The sequence below is a fragment of the Cryptomeria japonica genome, chromosome 3 (genome assembly GCF_030272615.1).
Source record: "Cryptomeria japonica chromosome 3, Sugi_1.0, whole genome shotgun sequence".
Lineage (NCBI taxonomy): Eukaryota > Viridiplantae > Streptophyta > Pinopsida > Cupressales > Cupressaceae > Cryptomeria > Cryptomeria japonica.
In genome coordinates this window covers 122,037,355-122,055,296 of record NC_081407.1, presented here as the reverse complement: position 1 = coordinate 122,055,296, position 17,942 = coordinate 122,037,355, and the positions used below count along the sequence as shown (strand labels likewise).

The 17,942-nt window shown below is 39.2% G+C and overlaps 1 protein-coding gene across 1 annotated transcript in view; it reads right to left on the bottom strand.

Annotated features, from left to right (window-relative positions):
- Positions 1 to 454: 454 nt before the first annotated feature.
- LOC131038747 (cytochrome P450 734A1) overlaps positions 455 to 17,942 on the bottom strand; it is a 38,239-nt gene continuing 20,751 nt past the window's right edge. The window contains exons 4-5 of the mRNA XM_057971282.2: positions 1,290 to 1,683; positions 455 to 1,060 (exon numbers count right to left, since the gene is read on the bottom strand). Of these exons, the coding sequence (XP_057827265.2) occupies positions 635 to 1,060; positions 1,290 to 1,683 (820 nt within the window). The 3' untranslated portion in view covers positions 455 to 634. The remainder of the gene's footprint in view (positions 1,061 to 1,289; positions 1,684 to 17,942) is intronic.

Below are 17,942 nucleotides of genomic sequence, written 5' to 3'. Positions count from 1 at the left end.
CTTTCATGGAATAGCCGAGAAATGTTACATTGTTCTCTTCAAACTAAGTTATAGGAAATACTCTTTTCAATGCAGTGAAGTGCAAGGTGTGGCTGCCTTACATCATAAACTGTCTTTAAACAAATTATCCATATTTAATTAGATGCAATCTTCAGATATTATGTGCCGTATTTTTCATCTATGTGAAGACAATTGCTGTTTTTGGTTATGCAAGTTAAAATTACATTTAAAAAAACACTTAAAACCTTGAGCTCAAGGTGAACTAACAACATTTTGCTTTGACTATAAATAAATTTCATAATGAAGATTGACTTGAATCGTTATATAATTTCAATGCAGATTTGATGATGAGGATGAGCCAAATGTGACAAGGTCAAAACAGGCTCTTGGGGATTGCAACAATAATCATGTGACTAATATTTTAAAGATATAATCATACAGTATGATTTGATCAAAGTCATAACATAATTACATACAGTACCAAATTTACATTTTAGCAATATATCAAAGCCATCAGACACAAATATTAGTATTTTACCATACTTTATATCAAACAGTCTCCTGATATACTACATACTTAACTTGTATCAGTTCAGAATGTGAAATGTTTACTCAGGATTCTTTGTAGTTAAATTTAATTCATGTGGAGGATGACCTGAGCTCCATATTTGGGCTTAAGAGAGAATGAATGAACAGGTGCATGGATGTAATGAGGTGAAATCACAAAGGAAAAGCGTTGCAGAATCATGGCCAATACTACTTTGGCCTCTAATAATGCAAAATTTTGACCAATGCAAATCCGTGGACCTAAAGAAAATGGCATGAATGCCATTGGATGTTTAGCAGCTTTTGAAATTCCCTGGCTGAATCTTTCTGGATTGAACTCATGGACATCATTGCCCCACAGCAAGGGATCGTGGTGCATTGCAAGTATTGGAATTTGAAGTTGAGTACCTGCAGGAATTGAGACTTTTCCAAGCTTCATTGGCTTTACTGGTTGTCGGTTCAATGCCACTATAGGTGGATACAGTCGCAAGGATTCGTTGAATATCATTCCCATCTGCAATAACAAGGGTACAACATATTTTTATCTACAAAACAAAGTTTTTTATTACGCTTTCAATGAATAGTTCAATATCTGGAAAACACAAACTATTTGGATAACTTCCTCTGCTATTTATCACCACATTTCAACTAGTTCCTAACTTAATGTTATGGAAACAAAACCTCTTTTACAGAATCATTGGAAAAGTTGAAATCTGGGGAAGGTTAACAGTATGCATTCTTACAATCTTTAGGCCATTTACAGCATCAGCATTCGGAAACTCATTTTTCCCACATACTTCTAACACCTCCCTGCGTGCTCGATCTTGCCAGTCTTGATGCATTCCCAACAAGACCATGGTCCATGTCAAGAGGATTGTTGTAGTTTCCTGTCCAGCTATATAAAAAATTTGGCATTCAGCAATTATGTCATCTATGGTCATGCTCATGTTATCCTGCAGCTTTCCTCCACCCTGCTTCTTGTTGGAGTTCATCATTAGTCCCAGTAAATCTGTACCATAGTCACTTGAATTTCCAATGCCAGCATTCCTCTCCCTGCCTTCAATCACCTGCAATATACATCTTTTGATTTCTCTATCCAACCACCATCCAAGCCTATTATCTTTTGTAGGAAGAAACCTGTTATCAGAATTTATTCTTAGAATTCAATCTTCACAGCCATTATACAGGACAATCAAAGTCAGACAAATAATCTCCTTGAAAGTTCAAATTTACAAAGTTCCCTGAGATATCAACAGGCATAAAACCTTTTTCATGGTTCATCAATGAATATCTCTGGCTTGCTTGCATCTTTACACAATTAGAAAAGAAAGATTTGATTAGAGTTAATAATAAAATATGGATAACGTCAAATCATTTTGTGCCACGAATCTTAAATTCCCTTTATGAAAAGAACTCCAACCATTTATGAAAACTGAAAAGAAAAGGAAAAGCAAGAGCCACCTAGCACCAATTGCAATCACATATGCACCATCTCCAAAAGGTGCAGCAAACCTTGTCTAAATTTGACATTTGCATATGCATGTTAGTATCTAAAGGGCATAACAGCCCTTCATCAAAACAATATGGGTGCAGAAAAACCTTGTCTAAATTTGACATTTACATATGCGTGTTGGTATCTAAAGAGCATGGCAGCCCTTCATCAAAGACATTTTGTCACTACCCATAAATTTATGGCTCCAATGACAAGATTTTTATGCTAACCATCCTTGTAGATATTAATAGTGTCCAGAACAGAAACTCTTCATCCATGTATTCAAATTCAAACGTCCTTCTCATACACAATGTTCAGACTCAGATGCCACGTTGCACCAAGTAAACTCCAATATGTTAAAATCTATGCTCTGGGAGTCTGGGACTACGCTATTCCAATGCCAACTCTGCTATGTTATAATTCTATGCTCTGGTTCCACTTTATTAATACCCTATTTAGATGTCATCAAGTTGCCAATGCCTCAAGTAGGAATTAGCTTGAGGACAAATATTCATTGGCAATTAATCCTGATTGAATTCTGAATACCCCTAAAAGAAGTTGCACCTTGCACACTATAATGATTTTCTTGTAACAGTGGCTTTGAAGGACAAACTCTTGAAACCAAAAGTAAAACATAGAAGACAAAACCACATAAATAGGAATATGAACATCTTAATATGGTAAGAAATCTACACAGTAACCATACAGAATAAAGAAATCGCAAAATGGTGTCTTAGCTGTTTTATATACAAAGTTCTCCATAAATGATAAAAATAGACTAGATTGCAAATGGACTTCTTAATCACTAAAAGGAATGAGATTGGAAGTTACAGTCGATTGCTTAGGGAGATTTGATTTTCTGCTCTCATATAAGGGACTGTTTTTCTAGAAGCAATAAACTATCTCAAGATAAGGTGGTCATCTGTATTTACAGAACAAGAAAATGAATAACACCACAAGTCGTCCGGCAACTCCATCCAAAAAAACTCAGTACAACAAGCATTTAGCTCAAAGATGACAACAAAATGATTCTGCTGCAGGACAATCATGTTCAAATAGAAGTAAAATATGTAGACAATATGGCATTAGAGAGTTGCATGACTATATACCTGCTCATTGGCAGTCAATCCTTCCACAAGGACCTTCCTCCTATAGTCAAAGCTGTATGATCATGACTATACCATTTATACAATTAAAGAGCTCTCGTGCAACTTCACTCATTCATCACATCATTATAAGCACCACACATCAGAAAATAGTGAATCAAGTGCATTACCTAGAAGAAGCGAGGATTTCAGTGTTCCTAATCCTGAACACGGGAGCTGAAACTCCCTCCTTACCCAAATATATGGAAAACTTAAGTACGACTATACTGTTTGGACCAGTTTTGACTGCACGAATACTTGCTGGGACGTGAAGTGATATAGCATATTAATGGAATAAGCGATTCATACAGATGTCTACATACTACTTTCACTAGCTAGGTCTCTGACTATATGGACTCCAACTAGGTGTCTCTGTGTTATGGACAGACTTCCTACAATGCCTTCACATCACGCTGAGGTATTTCTCTATTTAATTATTGCATGCATACAATAACTAATAACAAATATTAAGCAAACATTCCACAATGAATTTAACAATATACTGCATGTTTTAGCAATAAACAAGTACATGAACATCAAGCTAGAAAAAAGAAAACAAAAATTGGACAAGGCATTTAAAAAGAAATGGTTCCAAGCCTTTCAATTTGGAAGGAAGAGGATAGAATGCATTAAGACCTTGAATATAATCTTTTTAATTTTGAATCCTGCTTTCCTTTAAGGTGTGTATTTCACTCAATATATGTAAATTTATCCACAATCAGATGTTCTTGCTTGCAGATTAACATGGAAAACTATATCACAGAAAAATACCATGGAATCAGTTAGAGTTTAGTGCTCAGAAGCCAGCGCAAGCCCTGCAAAGCCTCATTTGGAAATCAAGAACCGTGCATAACCACACTGATCACCACTTTGAGGGAGGAAGATTGTCATTGTAGGTGAGTTAGGTGATTTCCTGAGGGTTCCATACCTCAGGGTAACCAGACAAGGGTCTAAGCAGGTAGAATCAAGATCACATCTGAAGTTTCCAATCACCAAGTAGATGTTCCATGGTCTCTTGAGCGCCCAGATCATCATAGGAGAAGGTAATATGTGGTGACAGGTTACAGACCCTTCTGTGCCACTATCCATTTCAATGGCATATTTCAGATCAGAACCTAACAGGGTGACTATGAAGAGTTCTGTCATCAATATAGGCACATAGGAACCCAGTTTTACATTCCAGCCAGCAGGGAACCCTGCAACCACTTTCTAATTCAGGAAAGAGAATGGGTTCAGGGAAGAAAAGGGTCCTATTGTTCACTAGGCAGATCACCTTATATAAGTACATGATTTGTAAGATCTGAAATAGAAAAATATTTTCCAATTGCCATTGAATTTCCAATTGTTCATTACTTTGTTATTTCACTGTGCATCCTCCATCATTTACAGATCTGTCTGCTAATTTTTTGAGTTATAGTTTGCAATTAGAAGTTGAAATTTCTGTTAGGGTTATGTTGATGTGTTTTTCATGCACATGCGAACACAGAATAAAATACCTAAAGGTACCTTATCCTCTCTTGAGCAAAGTTTTCTGACTACTGAAGATCTCGCCGAAGGATCAGTCGAGGCAACTCCAAGGTTCTTGTATGTAGGTTCTCTACTCGTGGATAAGCTCTCTGTGGTATGATGTGATTTTGCTGGAATCACAAGGGGACTTACACTTGATGACTGAGCGTCTGATTCGCTTTGAATATTACTAGAACATAGGATTTCACTAGTCTAGATTTTGAAAAAAAAAGGAAAAGGATGAGGGCGAGGAAAGGATCTAATTTTGACGCTAAGAATGTAGGAGCAATGAATAACCTTTGATGAAATTATAACTAAGTCTTGTTTTGACATCCCAGACCATCTCCACAAGGTTAGTGCGATCTTCGGAGGAAAACTTTATGATGTTCAGATCATCACTACAAGCATAGACACCATCAGGCTGATGCATATCAGTGAAGATGCGACAATTGAAGTTAAGCTTAAACTGAATGATTCCCAGTTGACTACACAAGGCAAGTCTGCAATCAACAAACTGCTAGTATGGATATACGAATTTCAGCATCAATCAAACACATTTCTTCCATTCATCTAATAACATGAAATCGAATCTGAGAAGTATAGAGACCATGCAAATTGTTGAATCGACCCATAGATTTCACCATTTCTTCAATGAAGTTTTACAAGTCTTTTACAACAACATCTTGGCAACAATCTTTGCCTTCTCTTTCCATTCTACTCTAATTGCTATTCTATCAACTGACTATTCACTATTTCTAACTATTCACCTTCTAACTACTGACTAACTATTAGCCTTTACAAATTAGGAGCTAGGGCTTATATAGTGCCCACAATACAATTCAATGGCTTAGATCAATTTGAGATCAATGACCGAGATTTTACAATGAAAACCCTAATTAGGGTTTGTTACAACAAACTCAATTCTGGCCAACGAAATAATTGCATTATTTGGACACCCGTCTTCTCTGGAATATTCAACCAATGGATAACCGGGGTAGGTACATCGAAGTTTGTGTCATCCCCAATGAGTCAAGTACATTGAATCTGGACACGCTGAGGTGGACCAACCTAGCTGGAAGAATGATGACTGGGACGCCACCTTGTCAGACACTTGCAACTTGGTTGATGTTCAATTTGATGATGCTGAGAAGCTAACTTTAATTAACTCTTCTGAAACTATCTGCTTCTCTAATGGACCCTTGCTTTAACCTCCTTTGTCTTTGATGTGCAGGATGGATGGTGCACCTTTCCTTCAAATGTTGGACTGGAAGAGATCGTCCTTGATGATGTTGGACCTGAGAAGGTCATCCTTGATGATGCTGGACTGGAAGAGGTCGTCCCTGCCCTGGCCTGGTCTTCTTTCATCTGCAAAACAAACCAAAAGATGATTAAGGTCATATAATAAACTCATTTTAACATAGAATTTTATACCTTAAATCATCAACAAGAAGACATCAAAATGAAGCTTGCTCAAGATTCTCCCCAGGGACAGGCCCTATTAGAATTTCGCCCTGGACCCTCTGGAAGGGTCAAGAGCGAATTTTGCATTCCTGGCCAATTTAGACCTCTTTTCAACATTACCTCACAATTAGCTCCTCGCCTGGCCCAAACAAGGTAAAAAAATAGGAGTTTCAAAAGATTTCGCCCGGGACCCTCTGGAAGGGTTAGGAGCGAATTTTCTTGGTTAGGCCTCAATTACTCCATTTTTTGACTTCAAAATCCTCCAGAAGGTGAGCATATGCTTGTTTTAGTCCAACAAAGTCTAGGGATCCATCCTTTTAGTTTCTCACATGGGCAAATTAGGTGATAATGGGAATTTCGCCCTGGACCCTCTGGAAGGGTCAAGAGCGAAATTCCTTCTTTAGGCTTCATTCTACACTTCTTTTACCTCAATTCATCTTGCAAGGCTTAAATAACCTCCCTCCAGTCTTTTCATGCCTTAGGAATCAAAATCTTGTCTTGACACAAAGGGGAAATAGTGATTTAGATGAATTTCGCTCTGGACCCTTTGGAAGGGTCAGGAGCGAAATTCTCTCTATGCTTGTTTTCCCTCACTCAACTCCATTTCTTTCACTTTCTATACTTGGAATCCCATCCTTAGATCCCTCTCCCATGATTGTAACATTTTGTTTGATCTTCACAAGGCCTAAAAAGTCAAATTCGCTCAAAAACCTAGCCAGGGACAAAACCTATCCAGAATTTCGCTTTGGACCCTTTGGAAGGGTCAGGAGCAAAATTCTCATTTTAGCTCAAAATTCACACTTCTGATGGTCAAACATCTTTCCAAGGTATTCCGAATAGTTTTTCTCACCCTAGTCCAGGCCTAACTTAGCACAAAATTTGGAGAAAAGGATGGTTTTAGTGTTTTTTGCTCTAGACCCTTTGGAAGGGTCAGGAGCTAATTTCTTCCTCTAGCCCAAAATCATCATTTTTGGAGACCAAAATCCATTCAAGGGCAATCTCAAGGGCTTCTATCATCTTTTTCCAGGCCTAGCTTGGTCTAAATGTGAAAGGAATAGGTGGATTTTAGAATTTCGCTCTGGACCCTTTGGAAGGGTTAGGAGCAAAATTCTTGATTTGGCTCAATTCCTTCAATTTCAATCTTTCCTAGCAACTTGAAGTTACTCATAAAGACTTCTTCCATCCCAATTCACTTTAGTTTGCAATTGTCTTGTCACAAATTTGGAAAAAAGGTGGTTTTGGTGAAATTTCACCCTGGACCCTCTGGGAGGGTCAGGAGCAAATTTCTTAATTTAGGCTCATTCCTCCATCATTTCAAGTTGAATTCACCTCAAAGGGATAGAAATCACTTCTCCTCTCACATCCAACCCAAGTTTGACTTGATTTTGCAAGGGAAAATAGGTGGTTGAAGAATTTTCGCCCTGGATCCTTCGGAAGGGTCAGGAGCGATTTTCATCATTTGGCTTAATTCCTTCAATCTTGATAATCATTGGCAATTTGGAGTCATTCCTAAGGCCTTCTTCAATCATGATCCACACTAGATTTGGCATGAAACTAAGGGAAGAGATAGGTTTTGCACAATTTCGCCCAGGACCCTCTAGAAGGGTCAGGAGCGAATTTCCCTTTCTAGACCAAAATCATCATTCTTTCAATCCCCCTCTTCTTTGCAAGGTAAAATCTCCTCTCTCTTCGCCTTAGTAACGAGGTCTAAGCTCAAGCAAGGTTAAAAATATAGGCTTGTAAGGAATTTCGCTCTGGACCCTTTGGAAGGGTCAAGAGCGAAATTTCCATCCTTAGCTAAAACACTCATTCCTCAACTCTTTCAAACATTCCCAAAGGCCACAACATGTTCATTCTCCCTTTCAACATGCCTTGGACATCAAAATTTGGTCGAACAAGGAAGGGAAAGAGGTCTAAGAAGATTTTCGCTCTAGACCCTTTGGAAGGGTCAAGAGCAAAAATAATGATTTGAGCTTGATTTTACATTTCTCCAACTCCAAACCACTTCAAGAGGCAAAGAAATACTATCCCACTTCCATCCATGCCACAAAAAACCAAGGACTTGACCTCCTCCAATGGAAAAATAGGTGTTTTTAGGAATTCCGCTCTGGACCCTTTGGAAGGGTCAGGAGCGAAATTCACTATTTGGCTCAAAATCCTTCATTTTTCAATGCTTTCAAACATTTGCAATGGAAAAAGATGTCCATCCCTCCTTTCAAGATGCCTTGCAAATCAAAATTTGGTCAAACTAGGGAGGAAATGAGCCTTAGGAGGATTTTCGCTCTGGACCCTTTGGAAGGGCCAGGAGCGAAAATCTTAGTTTAGGCTTGATCACTCACTTTTCAAACTTCAAACCACCTCAAGAGGCAAACTTAGATCATTTTTCACCTAAGGAACAAGGATTGATGCCAAAATCAAGTAGCAAATGAGGTTTATAGTGAATTTCGCTCTGGACCCTTTGGAAGGGTCAGGAGCGAAATTCTCTTTTAGGCTAAAATCTTGATCTTCCAAAGCATCCCACTCCCTCTCAGGGCCAAAACATACTAATTCCTTCTCCATCATGCCAAAGCTTAGCCAAAATAAGGAGGAAAATAAGAGCTACAAAGATTTTTGCTCTAGACCCTTTGAAAGGGTCAGGAGCGAAAATCATGTTTTGGGTTTGATCCTTGACTTTTCCAATTCTCATCCTCTTTGGGGGGCAAACATAGATTACTTTCCTTTCATTTCCACCTTAGTCCTGATTCTGGCTAAAGGAAAAATGAGTGTTTTTAAGAATTTCGCTCTGGACCCTTTGGAAGGGTCAGGAGCGAAATTCACCCTTTAGGCTAGAATCCTTCATTCTTTTCGCCTTTACTCATCTCCTAAGGCTAGAACATGTCAAAACACCCTTATACATGCCTAAGGAACTACGAACTTGACCTAGACAAGGAAGAAACTGAGGTCCTCAAGGATTTTCGCTCTAGACCCTTTGGAAGGGTCAGGAGCGAAAATCATGTTCTTGGCTAGCTTCTCACTTAGGTTCACCTCATTCTCCCCCAAACTTGATCAAATCAACTTCCTCCTCTCACTATCAAGATAATCTATCACCCAACTTGATCCAGGCAAGGTCAGACTAGGTTTTAAGGCCAAAGGAAGGCAAAAAGGGAAGATTTCACTTTGGACCCTTTGGGAGGGTCAGGAGTGAAATCCTCTTTTAAGGCTAACTTTCATCATCCTAAGGTCTAAAATCTCTTCTCTAAGGCAAAGTTGCATCAAACCCTCTCAATTATGCCTCGAAAGTCTATAACTTTGGTCATATCTCGGAGCAAAGTGGAGGAAAATTGGATTTCCCTCTGGACCCTTTGGAAGGGTCAGGAGCAAAATCTTCATTTTGGGCTTAATTCACCTCCTTTTCCACTTGAATCTACCTTTGTCTTGATCTTTGATTCATTCCTTCGATGTCTTAGCCAAATTTGTTCAACCACTCACTGACTTCCTCGAACTCAAACGGGACACCACCAGCAAAACCAAGCCTAAAGAAGACCCTGAAAGAAACCCTAACTTGGAGCATCCACTGACCCATCCTAGCTCAAGCAGAGCCAGCTATCCAACGATCCCCCCTGACAACACTCATCCTGCAAAGGCTAATAGGCAAAACCCTTAAAAAACCTAGAAAGCAAACCCTAGAAAGCAAAAAGAAAGGGTCCCATTTGCAATGGGGCGATGTGTGAATACATCACAACATCTAGCGCCACCTTGAATAAATGTTCCTGAACATTTCAGAGATAAAGACTCAATTGACACTTAGAATCTTCGAAAAATTCACACTAGCTTATCAAGAGATTAGAAAATTCATTCAAAGTGGAAGGAAAACCTTTAACCAGATCTAGACACTTAGTCTTTGATTACCCAGGTGTGTGCAAGTGTGTTCATTCCTCTCGACAAGACAACTATGACCTTCAGGTTCTCCTGTGATCAGCTATGTAGTATATCTGAACTTCATAAGCATCCTGGATAGAGCCTCGCTGCCAGTCAGACGTCTATAGTCCCGACGAGGTTATCGCTGCAAGCTCACGAACATTGCTCCATTGCCAGCCAGGCATCCATAGCCCCGATGGAGTTACTCGCATATTCCCATTAGCCTATTTTGATATTTCATTTCATTTCATTTTTTCTTGATTTTTCTCTTTCATTTCTCATTTTTTTCCTTTTGATATTGCTTTTTCACTCCGTCAATTCCTTTGGCTCGTAAGCAGTGAAGCTTACTAGGGTTTGAGGATTGCGGTGGCACTGAAGCAGATTTTAGATTTTTCACCAATCACAACTTTGCTTGAAAACCATAATGACTCAGAGTCTATTAATGTGCGAAGATATAGTAATCAACAGATGTCGGCATCAAGATACAGAAAATGATTCCCTTCCAAGTCAAATACAGGTCCTGATCAGATGATAAAGCTGGGGAGGAACAACCTCGGATTCCGAGCACTTCATGAATAGATATCTAAGAAATGAGCCTAACATAAGATCGAGGATGTAGCCAATGTGTTAGCAACAACACAGACACCTTTCTCACGAATGGAGGCTTCTACTCAAGACACCTAAACTAAAGCAAACGACAACCAACCGACCCAAAGCAAGCTAAGCTAGAGCAAACCAAAAGCTAACTAAAGAAAGCAAACAACTAAACTACCTAAGCCACTCAGGATCCTGACTCAAATGACTCAAAGCAAATTAAGAACAAGGCTCAAAAGACCTCTAGCCTAAAACACACAAAAGGAAAGCCTATTCTAAACCTATATACAAGACTCCCAGACTCAACACGACTCAAAGAAGCAAAATATATACATGACTTCACATGATTTCTCAAGTTGTGCAACAGGAGCATGGCAAACGTGATGGTTCTCAGTCGGGCAAATTCATCCTTAAACACAAAAAAGCAAACTCTCACTATGCATTTCTCATACTCAAGTAAATTTTTACTCAAAATGATCAACTGAGGTAATTCGTTAGGACCATGATCAATCCAGATGCAAGTTGTTTTCCCAAAATCCCCATAATCAAAATCATAATAACTTTCAAGGCTAGGATTAGGGAAAGAGACAACCTGACATATTTCAGGCTCAGACGGAACTGTATTGTCAGAAGTGAGGTCACCAACCGCTTCAAGAGGTCGCCATTGATGATGAACCATTCCACGAGCATTTGCAGTATGTTGGTCCTGATTTGGAAGTTCTTCTTGAAAGAAGCTCAGCGCCCCTTTGAATAGCTCAAGATTCTCTGTTTTCACTGAGACATCTTGCATAAACCAAGCATCTTCATGAAATTTTGTTAGCTTATCTTCAAAAACCAAGCACTCCCTGATGGATTGAGCCTCAAACATTTCCTCTAGTTGATCAAAGATAATCCCAGCTGATGTCTCATCTTCAAGCATAGTCTCGGGAGGTCGGAGTTGATGATGGATCATATCACTCACAGTAACTTGCTTATCTTGAAAAAAAATTGGCTGTGATTTCATTTGTGTTTCCTCTACAAGATCTTTCAACGCCCCTTCAAATATCATGAGTGAGGACGTCCTTGAGTGCCTCCTCGAATTGTCCTTCATATCTGAGCTCAGTTATGATGATTTGTAGCTCTTTGTTCAACATCTCAACTTGATTGTCTTCTTCATTGATGTTATTTGAAACCTCTTGCAATTCAATCTCAAGGATCTCTTTTTGTAGCATGAATGAAAATTCCTCAAGGAACGATTCCTTTTATTCTTTGATTGCTTGTTCAGCTCTTGGATCTTCCTTTATCACTACTTGAGTATTCTCAACTGCTTCTTCAACTTTTGTTTCATGGTATTCCTTTTCAGGTGCAAGGCATGGCGAGCTATCTACTGTAATACATTGTTCCTCGGGTGCATTTGTGTCATCAACGTACAACTGATCCTTCTCACAATCAAGTGCTGGAGCAATGTCCTTTTCATAGGTTCTACTGAATTCAGCTGCGAGATGTGCACCCCAAGATCTATTCACAATACATTCTTCCTTGGACAAAGTTGGCATCCCAAATTGGTTTCTGACTTGATTGATGGCTATTTCACATACTAAGCAAGTAAATTCAAAGTGAGGTAAGTTGTGAATTCTACACCACAATGGTAGTAATGTGTTTTCTAAACGCATTTCACCATTCAAAATGAGCTGACTCTCAATCATCCACAAGAAGCTTAGAAGAGGATACTTGCTCTCTGGGACACTAAAGCTGCCTTCTTCTGTTTCTAGCCTAGGGACATCCCAAAAGAAGATTTTTTCTTGCGTTGGCAATTCCATCCTTGATAAGTACTTCAAGCAATGCATTTCATCATGTTCCTTTGTCTCATGGACTCGACACTGCCCTGGTCTTGCAAACTTGGACAATCTGCGAGGATAAAGCTATGTATCCAATCTCCACCAAAGTTGAGGAAAATCAACTTGTTGCTCATCGTGAAACTGTTGTCGCTCCATCGAGAAATCTTTTCTTTTTGATTTTTTGATTTTTTGGATTTTCTATTTTTTTTATTTTTTTTGGATTTTTGGTTTTTCACTTTTTTTTGGATTTTCTGGAATAAAAGAGATCTAGAATATCTCAGATTTAACTTGAACACTCAATTGGTTCCAGCTTGCTTCCTTCTTTTCGCAAGTCCAACTGATGACCCAACGATCACCTTCCTTCTCTATATCACTTTCGTTGAGCGTTGAAGACGTTGAAGACGGCTTTCCATTGATCTTCCTTGTATTCAAGAGTTCGCATTCGCTGTCAGGCACTGCTAATTTTGTTGAGTTGTTCAGGCGTTTATCGCGATCATGCCCTCCTTCTAGCGCCAATTCTGTTGAGTGCGGAGGAGGGTAAAAAGCTCTGGATATCTTTTCTATATATGACTTGATAAGTTCCACTGATCGCGGCTTGACAATGATCAGCCCTCCTTCTAGTGCCAATTCTGTTGAGCGCGAGAGGAGGGTGAAAAAAATTCTTTAAGATTACTCCCGCAAACATGAATTGATAGAGTCTGAAGTCTAGCTGTTTAGGCATTCATCGCGATCAAGCCCTCCCAAGGGAAAATAGGTGGTTGAAGAATTTTCACCCTGGACCCTCTGGAAGGGTCAAGAGCAATTTTCATCATTTGGCTCAATTCCTTCAATCTTGATAATCATTGGCAATTTGGAGTCATTCCTAAGGCCTTCTTTAATCATGATCCACAATAGATTTGGCATGAAACTAAGGGAAGAGATAGGTTTTGCACAATTTCGCCCTAGACCCTTTGGAAGGGTCAGGAACGAATTTCCCTTTCTAGACCAAAATCATCATTCTTTCAATTCCCCCTCTTCTTTGCAAGGTAAAATCTCCTCTCTCTTCGCCTTAGGAACAAGGTCTAAGCTCAAGCAAGGTTAAAAATATAGGCTTGTAAGGAATTTCGCTCTAGACCCTTTGGAAGGGTCAGGAGCGAAATTTCCTTCCTTAGCTAAAACACTCATTCCTCAACTCTTTCAAACATTCCCAAAGGCCACAACATGTTCATTCTCCCTTTCAACATGCCTTGGACATCAAAATTTGGTCGAACAAGGAAGGGAAAGAGGTCTAAGAAGATTTTCGCTCTGGACCCTTTGGAAGGGTCAGGAGCGAAAATCATGATTTGAGCTTGATTTTTCATTTCTCCAACTCCAAACCACCTCAAGAGGAAACGACATACTATCCCACTTCCATCCATGCCACAAAAAACCAAGGACTTGACCTCCTCCAATGGAAAAATAGGTTTTTTTAGGAATTTCGCTCTGGACCCTTTGGAAGGGTCAGGAGCGAAATTCACTATTTGGCTCAAAATCCTTCATTTTTCAATGCTCTCAAACATTTGCAATGGCAAAAGATGTCCATCCTTCCTTTCAAGATGCCTTGCAAATCAAAATTTGGTCAAACTAGGGAGGAAATGAGCCTTAGGAGGATTTTCGCTCTGGACCCTTTGGAAGGGTCAGGAGCGGAAATCTTAGTTTAGGCTTGATCACTCACTTTTCAAACTTCAAACCACCTCAAGAGGCAAACTTGGATCATTTTTCACCTAAGGAACAAAGATTGATGCCAAAATCAAGTAGCAAATGAGGTTTATAGTGAATTTCGCTCTGTACCCTTTGGAAGGGTCAAGAGCGAAATTCTCTTTTAAACTAAAATCTTGATCTTCCAAAGCATCCCACTCCCTCTCAGGGCCAAAACATACTAATTCCTTCTCCATCATGCCAAAGCTTAGCCAAAATAAGGAGGAAAATAAGAGCTACAAAGATTTTCGCTCTGGACCCTTTGGAAGGGTCAGGAGCGAAAATCATGTTTTGGGTTTGATCCTTGACTTTTCCAACTCTCATCCTCTTTGGGGGGCAAACATAGATTACTTTCCTTTCATTTCCACCTTGGTCCTGACTCTGGCTAAAGGAAAAATGAGTGCTTTTAAGAATTTCGCTCTAGACCCTTTGGAAGGGTCAGGAGCGAAATTCACCCTTTAGGCTAGAATCCTTCATTCTTTTCACCTTTACTCATCTCCTAAGGCTAGAACATGTCAAAACACCCTTATACATGCCTAAGGAACTACGAACTTGACCTAGACAAGGAAGAAACTGAGGTCCTCAAGGATTTTCGCTCTAGACCCTTTGGAAGGGTCAGGAGCGAAAATCATGTTCTTGGTTAGCTTCTCACTTAGGTTCACCTCATTCTCCCCCAAACTTGATCAAATCAACTTCCTCCTCTCACTATCAAGATAATCTATCACCCAACTTGGTCCAGGCAACGTCAGACTAGGTTTTAAGGCCAAAGGAAGGCAAAAAGGGAAGATTTCACTTTGGACCCTTTGGAAGGGTCAAGAGCGAAATCGTCTTTTAAGGCTAGCTTTCATCATCCTAAGGTCTAAAATCTCTTCTCTAAGGCAAAGTTGCATCAAACCCTCTCAATTATGCCTCGAAAGTCTATAACTTTGGTCATATCCCGGAGCAAAGTGGAGGAAAATTGGATTTCGCTCTGGACCCTTTGGAAGGGTCAGGAGCGAAATCTTCATTTTGGGCTTAATTCACCTCCTTTTCCACTTGACTCTACCTTTGTCTTGATCTTTGATTCATTCCTTCGATGTCTTAGCCAAATTTGTTCAACCACTCACTGACTTCCTCGAACTCAAACAGGACACCACCAGCAAAACCAAGCCTAAAGAAGACCCTGAAAGAAACCCTAACTTGGAGCATCCACTGACCCATCCTAGCTCAAGCAGAGTCGGCTATCCAACGATCCCCCCTGACACACTCATCCTGCAAAGGCTAACAGGCAAAACCCTGAAAAAACCTAGAAAGCAAAAAGCAGGGGTCCCATTTGCAATGGGGCGATGTGTGAATACGTCACAACAGGTTATTACATAGGTACCACAGCAGGCAGTCCTGCCAACCTGCTGGGTAAACTTCATATATGCAGCTGAGCCAAAGGGATCAGAAAGCTTTGGAGAAAGAGAGGAAGAAATCAGAGAATGAGTCATAGCAGTCAGGGTCTGGAAGTAAAGAAAGAGGCAAGATGTCAGATTGGGCTTAAGAACTGGAATGCTTTCATACAAATCCAACAACAAATAGCATAGATGCAAGAGCAAATGGCAAAATAGCAGGAGCAAACAACACAAATACTCCTTCAAATGTTGCAGAATATAAACAATGCAAACAATTTAGTGCAAAACAAAACCTCTGAGTCTTATCAGACAGAGAGCGGTTGCAGCCAAAACCAAAACAAATCTATTACTTTGAAGTTTTAAATAAAGGCACTACGGAAGAAAGACACCATCACACACAGACAACAATTTACAAAATAAATTACCGATTCCATTGAATTCAAATTTGTTTACACACACTATCTAAAGGGGCAACATCTCTCTCTTCCTTGAATCAGCTCTCTCTATCATATATTTCCTATGCTACTTCTCCCAATGCGTAGCTTCCTCTGCAGTGAGGATTCACAGAAAAATACTTTTCAAAACAAAAAAAAGACTCTTCTTCCCTCTTACATTGTACGCTGCCTTTCCAAACATATGTGTTGCCTTTAATTCATATGCCGCCCTTACTGTGTTATGCGTTGCCTTTTTGCCTTCAATGAGCCGCCACTATTCACTGATGCATTTCCCTTGCTGACACATGAGCTGGCTCCCTTAGAAGGTATATGCAGCCACCAAAATTAGGCACACGACAGTTTTAAACTAGGTTGCCGGTTCGGGTTCGGGTTCGAGTTCGAAGAACCTGGTACGCCGATACGGCAAAATTTTGAAAAGGGGTTTGGGTTCGTTAGTACAAAAACATGTAAATTTTATATATATATATTGATATTTGTGAAGCCTATAAGCATGAATTAAAATTTGCATGTCACATAGCATCATATAAACAACAAAACAAAGATAAACTTGTAATCATAGCATCATGATCATACCATAATAGCATCATATACATCAAGTTTAATATCAAAATGACAAAATATTCAAGTATCATTGTTTCAACTTTCAACAATATAAACTTAAAGTTTAATCATCAAATGGATCATCTAATTCATCCTCCTCCTCCTCCTCCTCCTCATTGACATTGACATTAGATGAGCCAATGCCACTTGCACTTGTACTATAAGTTGGCTCAATTTCCGAGTCATCAAGTGTCAATGCAAGAAGCTGAGAAGCAAGAGCATCCAAATCAGTATGCTCTAGCTCTATATCCCACATCTTTGTTTCCCCTTGTGTGTAGTCATGTTGTTTGTGTGAAAGAAGACGTAGGTTGGAATGCACATATACTAAATTCTCCGCTCTTTTTGATAGCAGCCTATTGCGCTTTACAAAGTGGATGAAAGAGTATGTGCTCCAATTTCTTTCTGAAGCAAATGAACTAGCAACCTATGAAGACAAAGTAAACAATTAAAGTTATACATTAATAAAAATAAAATTACTAGCAACCTATGAAGACAAAGTAAACTATAAATAAACTAAAACTTGTAAATTTAAAATTTTAATTAATTAAACTTACTTGTGATAAAACTTTTATAGCGAGGGGTTGTAGGTGTTGGAAGCATGTGCTATGAGCATCCTTCTTGGATCTATGACGAAGTGCATCAACACTTAGACCATTCCCATTTGCGAATTCTATGAACTCATTTGTAACAACATCTCGCAAATCATCATCGGAATATAGTCTAAGAAATGCTGCCTTGTACCCATCAGATACTTCTAGATCTCTCCATGGTGGAATCCTTCCTGGTTTATCAAGAAACTGATTGCTATAGTACTTAGGTGTCAAGGCATAGGCAAAAAGGTGCAAAGGAGTGGTCATCTTATTCCACCTTTCTACAATAATTACTTCCAGTTCTTTGAAGAATTTCTCCTGAGGATCATTCTCTTTTTTATTTATAGTGAGTGACCTTTATTTTTTCAAGCATTGAGTCAATGCCATCATAAATCTCACCTATGCAAGGCCTATCCATGTTTGTATAGCAAAACATGCTCATGATGGGCTTAGTGATACTTAGGAGATATGTAAGAAGATCCCACCATTTCTCACTCAATATTCTATCCCTAATTTTTTCTGCCCTCTCAATGCTACTTTGCTTCCGTACAGTCCAATTGGTGCTGATCACCATATTGCATAGTGCCACTCTAACTTTCACAAGTCGTCTTAAGACGATTGTGTTTGATGCAAAATGGGTCTCAGCAACCTATAACACAAATTAATGCCAAATGATTAAAAAATAAAGCCAAACTTTAAAGAAGAATACACAATATAGCTTACACAATGATATTATGAACATTGAAA